Genomic DNA, 12,626 nt, shown 5'->3' on the forward strand with positions numbered 1-12,626 from the left:
ACAATAAGCAAACACTGCAGCCAAACAAGATAATAATCATCTGAGAACTGGTATTGTAAAGGGATTCAGGAAAGGCTTCCCGTAGAAGGTGAGTGTAGCTGGGCCTTGCGGGAAGCCAGTGAGGACGTCCTGCACAAAGTCTCCATCTCCAGCAAACTATAAAACGCAATCCCGTTAGCTCTTTTCAAGTTCGCAGGAGTCAGAATGGGAAAAATAAACCTTGAGAGGCTCCAGAGGAGGAGGGGAAGTCATAGCTTCTGGTAAGACCGCCTCTCCTTCCCTCTCTCTTCCTGAGGCTGAGACTTCCCTAAGGAGGGCACGCGCAGAAGCGCGCGCTCCCGTCTATCCGCTCGCGCCTCTCGCGAGGTATTGTCTGCGCCTGCGCCCTGCGCGGTTGAGGGCGCGCAGTTTGAATTGGTCGTGCGCCGAGGCTCCCTTGCAGCTATTTTCAGTGCTGAGACTTCATGGCTCTACAGCCTGTTTCGCTCGAAGGAGAGTTAGTGGGCTCGTGCGTTTATGAGTCGACTCCGTAGGCTCCAGGAGTAGGGGTCGGGGTCGCAGGTGATTGGCTGGAATGTAGGCGGGTCTGCGCGGGGCGCGGGGGGCTGGGGTAGAGCGGTTTGTGGGCGAGTGACCGTTAGCTCGCGGTTCCTCTGGTTCGTCGGACCGAGCTCAGTTTTAGTTCCTCTGCCTTCGCGCAGCTGCTGGCCACGAGCCCCAGAGGTGGAGCCCCCGTGACCGGCGCGTGACCCTGCCCGAGGCCCTGAGCTTTGTAACCCGGGGTGGTTTGTGCCCCCTCATCCCCAAATCAAACCCGCTGGTCTCCCTGGGCCGAGTCGGAAGTGGAAACTGTGGATCCTGCTCCGGGAGGAGGAGAAAACGAGGAGGGGTCTGGCCTGGCCTTAGGAGAAGCTTGGAAAGGGCGGGGGCAGGGGTGGGGAAAAGCCGAGCAAAGAGGTTTGGTGACTTTCACCGACTAATTAATACCCTTAGCTTTTCTGCTCTTTGGCTGATCTTTGTGAACTGTTTGGAAAGAGTCACCTGTCGTTTGTGTGCCGATATCCAGATAGTAACATGTCAAATTTTAATTTCTTCTCTAGGGAAACACACATATATGTATATAGATCTAGATAGCATTTTCCCTAAAGGAAATAGAGGATGGCTGCTGCAGAGCTGGAAGACTTATGTTCTCATATCAATGAAAAAATCTCTTGTGTTAAGAAAATTCTGCAATTAAAAAACATAGGTAAGTTTATGGAACACTTTTTAATTTTCCTGGTACAAGGTGAGTCTGTTCTAAGAAGGCATTTGTATATTATGTATATTTATGTCGTAAATATCCTTAGAAAATATAATTCAGTTCAACCAGAAAATAATAGTATACAACGGATTATTTTTCCCCCTCAATATTTTAAAACTGAATCTAAGAAACCATGAATATCAATTAAGATGAATACTATTCTTATTATATTTACTTGCTTACCCTTTTCTCCAAAGGACACAAGTCATACTTCCAATAACTCTCAAATAGATTGCATTTCTTGTTCTAAAAAGTAATGGAAGTACAGAAAGTAAAAATTTCAGTTCAACAAACGTTTTAAAATTTATGTAAAAGAGGGTGGTAGTTGTTGAGACTACAGAGATAAAAAGTGTACTTTTCCTAATTCTCCTAATGGAGAGTTATCAGCGTGTGTGATTATTACATTACTTCTTTAAAATTATTATTCTGGAGTTTTCCAGTGTCTTACTTGCATTTTACCTTTATGTTCAACAGGACACGATCCAGCCTTAAAGACAGTATTTCGGAAAATTGGGCATGAAATAACTCTTCTAAATGACCTTTTAAACAAGTTGGAGTTGGAGGTTCAATATCAAGAACATGTCAGGAATTCACTTAGGGTAACCAAAATTTTTGTCCCTTGTGAAGATAAATTTTCAGTTAACACAGCCTAACCTTGTTTGGAAAGGCAGAAAACCCCTATGAAATTTACAATTTTAAGAGACCATAATTAGTTCAACTCACTCATTTTACCAGTGAGGAATCTGAGACCTAGAGTAATGTCATGACTATCCATAGTCACCTAGTCATCAAAGAGATCAATTTTCAATTTAATGACTTCTTTTCCATTTATCAGCACCTATACGTTACCTATCCTATCTCCATTCTACTTTTCTCCTTAAATGTCCATTAACCATTGTTCATGGTTGTCTGTCAGGGAAACATGGGAAAAGGCAAACAGGTTGAGGAGTAAAGAAAACCCGGTTTTTAAACAAAATCCCATGCTTCTCTTTTATTGCAACCTACCTGACAAAAGGATGTATCAAGGTTCAAGCCCACCACCCTCACTTAATATTGGGCTTCATTAAAGACTGATCTTATAGACCCTGCAGTAAATAAAGAATTCCATTTCCTATATCTAGAAATATATTCTATGCCCTAATGAAGAAAGCAAAAAAAGAAAAAGGAAAAAGATTACCTCTATTTTTGAATTCTATTTAAGGGGATGGGATCTGTACCTTTTCAATTTCTGTGGAAAGTGGTCTCTTTTTCTTTTGTTTGCTATCAGGACAGGTGATAGAACCTGAAAGCAGAGGGCAAAGGGCTTCTAAATTCTATTTCTTGTTCTGCTTATAGGTTAGAAAGCACTTATTTTTGATTTTGCACTTTTATATTTTGTGCTTTTAAGGACTTTCTGATTTTTCAAGTAAATTACTTCTATTTTAACTTTCTTTAAGGTAAAATAGTTTAAATAGATAAATTAGTACCTAGATAATGGAAAGAGTCAGGGACTTGGGAGAGAAAGCTTATATTCTCATTTCTCACTTACTGGCAGTGTCTTTTTCCTCATCAGGAAATAAATGGATTGGAATTAGATTGACTTAATTCAGCTAGGAAAAGTGTCTTTATGCACATTCTTAGAGTATGGAAACAGGAATAATAGTGCCTGCCTCATAGATTTGTTAATGAGATTAAATGAAGCATTTGTGAAGCTTATTGATCTCTTTAGGAGAAAACTATTGTGTACCTAATAGTACATTATACATAGTAAGTGGTTTGAAATAGCTGTCTGGGTTAGTAATCTTAATTTTTCTGACTGTAATAGTTTAAAGACACCTTGGGCCAATAATATGTAAGTTAAAATCTAGATTTTAGATGGGAAATGTTGAACTTGGCATTAAATATCTATGAAAATTCTGCCCTCATTATTGGGAGATAACATGAATCCAAAAAAGCCGTGTATTTCTTATATAAATGAACTTGAGGCCACAGTCAAAAGACTTTGAGCAAGTTAAGTAAACCTAAAAGAATGAATATAGTTAAGCAATTAAAATGGAAAATTAAAATAGCACTGGACATGTTATTAGGTTTTTAAGGGTTGAATCATTGTCCTATTATTTCTTTACTAGCTCTTTGACCAAGGGTAAGTCATTTAACTTAGTCTCATTTTCCTTATCTGTAAAACATGAGAAAAATACTTACACTTCTTATCTCAGCATTATTTTTAGAAAAGCACTTTGTGAACCTTCAATGTGAGTTTTAAACAATTTCTTTAACTCTTAAGATGCTAATGTGTTAGTACTATGATACTGGCAAATATGAGTAGTGTTGGCCAATGCTTGATGCCCAGATATATTTTTCTCTACTGATCAATTTTAAAAGTTTTAGGTTTGAAAAAATACTCAGTTTTTAAAATGATTTGTCATGTAATGACAGGGTATGTTTTATGAAAAATCCAGTGGGGAAAGATAAAGTGCAATCCTATAATTTTTTCAGAATGCAAAATAATCTCAGGTGGTCATATTTATTCAATATATTACTAATAATTCAGCTTCCTAAAAATTCAGGCCCCATGGTGATACATTAATATTATCTAACTACTGTAATATTTTTTAAATTGTAGCAAATACTTATAAAATATTGCTATAAAATAACTTTTTAAATACAAAGATGTAGAACTTGATTTGCTGTAGGAGTTACAAGAATCCCTTGATGGAAACTACAAAGAAATACATGACCTTAAAGAAAATATTCCTCCCCATTTGCCCAAAGTAATCCAAAGCTGGTAAGTACATTTCTACTTATTGAGAATTCTTATTAACTGGTATTTTAAAATGTAAAATAAGAAGAACTCTAAGAGCTTGGAGCTAATTCTTTGCCTGAATTTTCTCACTTCACTTCTTAAACTCTTCAATATAATTTTTTACCCAACCATCAAGTGAAATTGCTTTTGCCAACATCCCAAGAACTGCTTAATTGCAAAAGAAATGGATCTTTTCTAAATCCTTTACTTTCTTTATCTCTTTCTAGTGTTTGATGCTATTGATAACTCTTCCTGGATACATCTGTTTTTCATCTCTCTCTTGCATTCCTGAACCAATTATTGCCTGCTGGAAATTTCTTTTTGGTATCCCATTGGCATCTCAAATTTAACATATCCGAAACAGAATTTGTTATCTTCTTCTAAAACTCATCTCTCTTCATAACTTTCCTATCTGAGGGCACTACCATCCTCCTAACCTGAGTCATTCTCAACTTTCATTCTCCTTTTTTTCCTATTTTGTAATCAGTTATAAAATCTTGAAAATACCACCTTGACAATATCTCTCACCTCAATTCCTGTCTTTCCACTCATTATGATCACCACTCATGGTCAAACTTTTACCACCTTTTGCCTATGCTATTTCAACTATCTATTTGGTTTCCCTGCCTCTAGCCCCTACCCTTCCTAATTCACCCTCCAGATAGCTCGCAACTTGATATTCCTAAAGCACTTATCTGATGAAATCATATCCCTGTTTGGGAATCTTCAATAACTCTTTTGCCTCAGAGAAAAGGTAAAAATCACCTCTCTTTGTCATTTAAAGTGTTTCATGGGGCAAACTATGGGTGTCTCAGTGGATTGAGAGCCAGGCCTAGAGATGGAAGGTCCTAGGTTCAAATCTGGCCTCAGACACTTCCTAGCTATGAGGCCCTGGACAAGTTACCTGCCTAGGCTTTACTGCTCTTCTGCCTTGGAACCAATATTCAGTATTGATTCTAAGATGGAAGGTAAGGGTTAAAAAAAAAAGTCTTTCATGGTTTTTCCAATTATTCTACTTTATTCCCCTTCACACATACTGTGGTTCAGCCAAACTCATCTGCTTGCTTTGTTTATATGTAATATTTCACTTTCTGCCTCTTTGCCTTTGTACAGGCTGTCCCCACTTACTGAAACTTCCTTCTCAGTTCCACCTCCTGGAATCTCTAGTTGTATTAAACATCAGCTGAAATATCATTTTCTGTATGATTACTTTCTTGATTTCAGGAAAGCCATAGTAATAGAAAAGCATATGTGTAGCAATATTTTTGGATTTTGTTATGCAAAAAAGAATTCATTCCTATATCTGTGAGGATCTTTTGTAAACTTTATAGAATGCTGCTGATTTCTGATGATTTGTATATATGCCTTCTGCCTTCATTTGATAGTGTGGTGGAACCAAATGTTAATCCTGAAGAGCAAGTTAAAATTACAGCATCTGAACACTCAAAGAAACCCCCAAAAGAGCAAAAACCAATTAAAGAAATTTTACTAATAACATCTGATGAATTCAATAATGTGTCTGGGTAAGTATGTAAAATTTTTTACTTAATGTTTTCTTTAATAAAGGATTTATTTATAATTGACTTAGTTATAAATTTGATAATATTGAATGTAATGTTTGCTGGACTCACATTGCTTCAATAATTTTAACTTTTCTTTTTTATGAACTTGATTAACAAGAAAATCTGAAAAGAACAAAAAAGAGTATTATATATGAAAATGTGAATCTAGAGGTTTTTAAGTGTATATTAAATTTAATAAAGTTGTAACAAAATTTTTCCTATTTGCATCCCTTTCTAAACTTTTTCATTTTCCTGTGTGTTTAAAAAAAAGTTTTTTTTTTGTATCTCTAATACTTCCTACTAATAACCATCTCTCTCATATGGAAGCTTCTCCTTTTTACAAATGTATTTAGTGATGAAAAACACATCAACATAATTGGCCATGTCTGAAAGTATACTTCTAAGCCAGAGATTCTTAATTTTGGGAATGAGTTTCAAAAAAAAGAATTTTTCATCTTTTGTTATAATTGGTTCCTTTGTAATCCTCTATATTTTGCATGTAAAAATAAATTTGAGAAAAATTCATAGATTTTACCTATATCTTTCAAAAGATGGAAAGCATGATTTGTCCATAGCATTCTGGAATCTTTCCTTTATATTTTAGAGTAGCGCTCATAGATAATAAAAGAGTTGGGAAAAGCAATACTGGAGTATATAATCTCAAAAATGAAAGAATAATATGTGTTTGAATCTAAGACTAACTGTTCAGCATCACAGTAATACAAATCTGTGCTTTAGCCACTGATGCCAAGAGGCCAAAGTTGGATCAGTTCTATGAAAACCTACATCTTTTAGAAATCACAGTCTCTCTCTCTCTCTCTCTCTCTCTCTCTCTCTCTCTCTTTCTCTCTCTCTCTCTCTCTCTCTCTCTCTCTCTCTCTCTCTCTCTCTCTCTCTCTCTCTCTCTCTCATACATTGGAATACTAAAGTAGGAAATTAAAAGATAATTAGAATAACAGTCAAGTTTGGCCTTGGAGTACAAACTGAAGCAGGGTTTAGACTAATAGAGTTTTGTCAACATAACTCATTGGTTATAGCAAACACTTTTTTAGCAGCTCAAAAGATATGGACATCATTAGATGATCAGTATTGAAATCAGATTTATCATGTATTTTGCAGCTAAAGAAGCTCTATATAGCCAGTTAAAACAGTACCTGAAACTGACTATAGTTCTGGTTATGAGCTTATTACAAAAGGCTAGATATGTCATTCTTTATGAATATGACATGGAAATAGGAATAGAGTTAAGAGATCAGATCTGGTAGATAGAATGCCAGAAGAATAATAGACTGCGGTTCACAATATTGTTTAGGAGGGGGCAACAAAAACTTTCCAAAGAAAACAAAACACAAGAAAGCAAATTGGCTGACTGATGAGGCTTTACAAGTTGAAGAGAGAAAGAAAGCAAATGGGAAAGTTAAACTCAACTAAATGCAGAATTCAGAAAATATCAAGGGATAAGCATATTTATGCTTAATGAGCAATGAAAAGAAATAGAATAAAACAATGGAATGGGAAAGACAAGTTCTCTTCAAGAAAATTAAGGCATCAAGGGAACATTTCATGCAAAAATGACCATGATAAAGGAAAAATGGTAGGGACTTAATGAAAGTAGAAGATATTAAGAAGTGGTAAGAATTTACAGAGAAACTACATGGGAAAGCTCTTCATATCACTGATAACTATGATGGTGTAGTTACTGATCCAAAGTCAGACTCTGGAGAATGAAGTCAAGTAGACTTTAGATTGCTAACAATAAGGCCTAGCTGAGACAACAGAATTACAGTTGAACTATTTAAAATTCTAAAAGATTATGCAGAAACATAGCCTGTTGACAAAAATTTGTATAACCAAAGCTATGGTTTTTCCAGTAGCAATATATGTCTTATGAAAACTGAACTATAAGGAAAGCTGAGCACTGCAGAATCTACTCAAATTGTGCTGCTGGAGAATTTTGAGAGTCCCTTGGACAGAAAGGAAATCGAATCAATCAATATTTAGAAGTAATTCAGGCCACAGATCAAAAAGACAGGATTCGCTGGAAAAGACTTGATGTTGAAAAAGATTAAAGGAAAAAGAAAGGGGATGGCAGAGGTTGAAAAGGATAAATGGTGTCATAGAAGCAAGGAATATGGGCTTAAACAGACTTTGGGAGTTAATGGAAGACAGAAGGGCCTGGTATGGTATGGTTCATGGGATCACAAAGAGGTGGACATGACTGTATTACAAAAAAAAAAGTGTGGGCTTCCTCTAAATTGTTCTCCTTGGTTCTGCTCATTTCAATCCATCAGTTCATACAGGTCTTCCCAAGTTTTTCTAAATACTTCCTATTCTTCATTTCTTATGGCATAATAATGTTTCACAGCATCCTTTTAACACAGTTTGGACATTGTATCATTTCCCAAGGGACTGGGACTCATTTTACTTCCAGTTCATTTCTTCATTTAAAAAATAGCTTCATTTATTTAACCTCTTATGTTGGGACAATGGTGTCTTTTGAATTTTTAAAAAAAATTTGTTTTTACATCAAGATTTCCTCCTATTATTATTATTATTTTAAAAACCCTTACCTTCCATCTTGGGATAAATACTGTGTATTAGTTCCAAGGCAGAAGAGTGGTAAGGGCTAGGCAATGGGGGTTAAGTGACTTGCCCAGGGTCATACATCTGGGAAGTGTCTTGAGGCCAGATTTGAACCTAGGACCTCCCATCTCTAGGCCTGGCTCTCAATCCACTGAGCTACCCAGCTGCCCCTACTATTATTTTGTTTTATAAGCAATAGTAATAAGGCTTTAAATCTTCATTTTGAAAATGTGAAATGGTTGATTCTTTGAGTTTTATATTTTAAAAACCATATGTTTTTTATTTAAATAAGAAAGCCTATGTATACAGAAATTATAATATACCTCCTTTATGTGGACCAGATATCCTTGGGACCCCAATTTTGTTATCTTTCCATAAATTTAGTTCATTTATATTTTCAGAAGTGACCTCAGTTTTTCCATAATCTTGAGTCCTATAAACATTGTACTAAAAGGGGCCCAGGAGATTCTCTAGCTCAGGTTTCTTAACCTAGGTTCCATGAACTTACAAAAAAAATTGTTAATTGTATTTCAATATAATTTATTTTCTTTGTAGTTCTATACAATTCTACTTCATACATTTAAAAATGGTATTCTAAGAAAGGGGTTTTATAAGCTTCAGGAGATTGCCAAAGGGGGTCTACAACACAAAAACAGGCTAAGAACATTAGATCTAGTTCATTTACTTAATAATACAAAATAGGAATTGGAGGCCTAAGAAGGTCAAATGACTTGTTCAAGATCAGGTGGCTAATTAGTATCAGGATCTTTTCTAGAAGATAAATAATTTCATCACATTTAAAGAATAAAACTGAAACAGATATTTTATTTGTTTTTAGTTCCTTCACTTGTTTCCCCTTTTATAAAGCAAGCTGAGACAAAAGAGAGAAATCAAAAGAAGAACTTGTAGCATTTATGATATTTGGAAGATGTTGGGAATATTAAGAACAGCATTCATGGAAATTTAAAATAATTTAGCAGACAGGTAATAGTAGGTGTGTTCAGGGAATCTAGTTTCTATAATTTATCAGATGTAATGAAACATCTTTTGAAGAGAGAAATGAAGAGCAAGCCAGTAAATTGTTTTTATCATATTCACTAAGTAACATAAAGCATTCTTGTTTGGAACTATATAACAAGGTTTGATGGTTAGGAAAAGACTCATGAATAAGTCAGATTATGATTTAGGTTATGAGTAGAGGCTAAAATGAAAAAGATAAAAAGCAATGGAATGCTTAAAGGAATGGAGATCTATAGAGCAAAGTAGAGCCTTAATCTTTGATTCTTAGCTGCTCTCCTAATTCTATTTAATGGACACCATTAAACATCTTAAGTAATGTTCGCTCCTTTTTTGCACCATTCTTTCTTTTACCTTTATCTTCCTTTGCTGTCTGTATGTAGATGATGGGGTGCCTGTGGGTAGCAACCAACCATTTAGCAAGTGTTAGAAAGAAAGAAATTATTGTATTCAGGTTAATCTGCCCTTTAGAATAATCATATTTAAAATTAGCTTTGAACACAGGATCCTGTAAGTTAAGAGAACTATTTCTGTTTGGTGTAAAGAAACATTAAGTATAGGAACTCAGGTAACTGATAAACTATCAGCTTCATTTAATCTTAGAATGGCAGAGAATAGGGTTTGTTTTGAAAGAATTTGGGGAAGTGAGACTAATATGAAATGAGAAAATTGTCTGTTCTAATGCTATTAAACCCCAGTGGTCTAATGTAAAAGATTTTTCAAAGAAAACCAAATTTAAAAATGTTTTTCAATTGTTTATTTTAGCTACTTTTTATAAACTTTCTTAACTCTGTAATTGTTTTTAGGTATATGAAATCTCGCCTGACATACTGTCAAATTAATGATTTTATTAAAGAAATCAACAAGGCAGTTGCTAGTAAATATAGAATTCTAAATTTGCCCCCCAGATCTATGAATTCTTCTATCAGAAGTCTGTATTACAGATTCATTCAAGATGAAACAAAGGATACCAAAGGTAAGTGAGAAAACATATCTATTCTAGCTATTGTTAATATAACTTCTTAAGATATCTGTGATCCACATTGGGGTGGGTTTTTCTTCTAATGCATATCACAACTCTATCTTGTTTATATATATATATATAAACATATATGTATATTCATGAATTTCTGTGGACAAAAAATCACAACCAACCTATTGTGATAATAGACAATCTTTCATCCATACTCTGAGTCTTCTCAATATAATACAGTCTGTTAGAGCTTAAGTTCTACCCCTTTAGCCTTGTGGAGCACAGCACTATGAAGCATTGGAAGAGGATTTAAAGGATGAAATTTTTATAACTAAATATAAGAATCAATAATCTATAAACATTAAGCACATATCATATGCCCAAGGCACTGTAACCACTGAAGAGAAAAATACTATAGGAAAAATAATAGTCCCTGCTTTGAAGGAGCTTACGGTCTAATGGGGGAAGAAAACACACAAAGGAAACTGAAAAGTTGCAGGGGTCAAGAGGAGAGTAAAAGATAGCTGCTGACATAGAAGCCTGGTGGAGAAGTCAGAGAAGTTCTAAAGTAGTGCAGCCAAGTGAGAAAGGAGATGTTCTGGCTGAATTCCTTCCTTTAATGGAGAATTAGCCCCAATTTCCAGTCAGAGGAGCTGGGGGTTATGATAAGCTGGAGTACCAAGCTGATGGAATCTTGCAGGATGATTTTAGTTTTCTTGGCTTCCCAAGGGCATGGTGGAAAAGTCAGAAAATTCTTAAAAAGTAGTTCAACCAGGTGAGAAATTAGGAGGTAAAGTTTATTTTAGATTTGAGGACTCTTCTTAAATCTATTGTCTCTTAGTTTTCAAAATAGTGAATTATTCAGAGTACACTGATGGAAAGTTAAGACATTTATTAATGAATTGCCACATTAAATGTTGTGCAACTTTAGTAGATAAAAAATATTTTAACATTGCAGGAGTACTAATTGGATACCTTATATTAGAAAATGGTAATGTATACAGATGTACAATTTTATGTATCAGTAACTGTTACCTGTGAAGTTAATCTTTTATAAATTAATCTCTTTTCAGGCCAGTACTTTGTAGTAGAAGCTGATATAAAAGAGTTCACAAATTTGAAAGTTGACAAGCGATTTCATGTGATACTGAACATTTTAAGGCACTGCAGACGGCTCTCAGAGGTCCGTGGAGGAGGACTTGTCCGTTATGTTATAAATTGATAGTCTTTGCCATTTTCATTGACAATATTGTATAGACTGCTTTGTAATTCTTAGTTCATATCTTTTTGTTTTCATTAGCTTCTTTAATTTGTTTTGCACTTAGTAAAATGTGAATGTGCTGTTGGTTATAAGGGAGGCTAGCCCGGTAAAAAATAAATGCCATTACCACTACCTAAAAGCAATTTATTTAGTGATGTTATTTCCTTAGATGAGTATTAACCAGTACATTACTTGATGATCTGTCCAATGTCTCTTCTGCATGGGTCTTGAATTGTTATGATGTTGTAAGGATTAGAACTGTGGAACAAACTCTCCATAGAGCTTTTTGGTAGTGAAAAAGTTATGGATTTTATGAATTGGATGAGTTGGCTTATTCTACCTATTGAGCCTTTCTCTTGTTTTTGTTCTTTCCCAAATTTTAGGGTCAAATGTATTCATGTGTATCATTTATACCGTATTAATTTAGGCTGGTTTCTTTGTGCTTTTTTTCATATGTTTTGGTCTAGTCTCTTTGAAGGTGAGAAATATATACATATGTATGTGTGTGTATATGTAATATTAAACATTTCTTTAAAGTGCATTCTACAGTATTATGCACACAGTGGCTATTCAACAATTCTTATTGATTTCTGTGTAAACCTGAAACTGGGGAGTCTGGGTATATTGCCTTACAGGGCCATGCATTTGGAATATGGAGACCTCATTAAAACATCAAACTTATTCATTGATATTTATGCCTGTATGATTGGATTTCAGGAGAATGTAAGCTCCTTGAGGGCAGGGGCTATTTTGTTTTTTATGTATCTTTGTTTCCTTGGAGCTTTTTATAGTAGGTATTTAATAAACTTTTTAAAAAGTTGAACTGAATTTATACCATCAGAATAAATTTAGAAAGAAACTATTTAATACTGACCATAAAATAGACTGGGAACATAGTTAATGTTATTTTTATTACACTTTCCACTTGAAAGTTGGTTCATTAGAAGAGCAAAAAGGAAATGGGTTTTTGTGAATTATGTCAGTGAGAGTTGGGTTTTGGGACCATTGGCATGAGCAATCTTAAGTAGTATCAGAGGGCTTCAATTTCCTTGATAAATTTCTTATAAAGGCAAGAATTATAAATTCCTGTAATTCTTTGCTTATATTTTAATTTCTTCATGGAAGAGGGCATGAAGAAGCAGACTTAT

At 34.9% G+C, this 12,626-nt stretch overlaps 1 protein-coding gene across 3 annotated transcripts; it reads left to right on the plus strand.

The window, feature by feature from the left end:
• Positions 1–390: 390 nt before the first annotated feature.
• On the plus strand, positions 391–12,306 carry SKA1 (spindle and kinetochore associated complex subunit 1). 3 transcript variants are annotated; one of them, XM_007486671.3, is made up of 7 exons: positions 391–561; positions 1,101–1,246; positions 1,775–1,899; positions 3,973–4,064; positions 5,468–5,605; positions 10,051–10,220; positions 11,291–12,306. In XM_007486671.3, the coding sequence occupies exons 2-7, from the start codon at positions 1,159–1,161 to the stop codon at positions 11,437–11,439; spliced, it is 762 nt and encodes a 253-aa protein (XP_007486733.1). In that variant the 5' UTR covers positions 391–561; positions 1,101–1,158; the 3' UTR covers positions 11,440–12,306. The 3 variants fall into 3 exon arrangements, with proteins under 3 accessions (XP_007486733.1, XP_007486735.1, XP_007486734.1); XM_007486673.3 differs by lacking the exon at positions 391–561 and adding an exon at positions 592–723; XM_007486672.3 differs by lacking the exon at positions 391–561 and adding an exon at positions 753–889.
• Positions 12,307–12,626: the final 320 nt, after the last annotated feature.

The sequence above is a fragment of the Monodelphis domestica genome, chromosome 3 (assembly GCF_027887165.1).
Source record: "Monodelphis domestica isolate mMonDom1 chromosome 3, mMonDom1.pri, whole genome shotgun sequence".
NCBI classification, from domain to species: Eukaryota; Metazoa; Chordata; class Mammalia; order Didelphimorphia; family Didelphidae; genus Monodelphis; species Monodelphis domestica.

Bases quoted from the DNA above. Each gene is read 5' to 3' on its own strand.
- SKA1 (XM_007486671.3), top strand. From the start codon at position 1,159: ATGGCTGCTGCAGAGCTGGAAGACTTATGTTCTCATATCAATGAAAAA. The intron at 1,247-1,774 runs GTAAGTTTATGG...TATGTTCAACAG, and splicing joins TCTGCAATTAAAAAACATAG to GACACGATCCAGCCTTAAAG. The intron at 1,900-3,972 runs GTAACCAAAATT...GATTTGCTGTAG, and splicing joins ATGTCAGGAATTCACTTAGG to GAGTTACAAGAATCCCTTGA.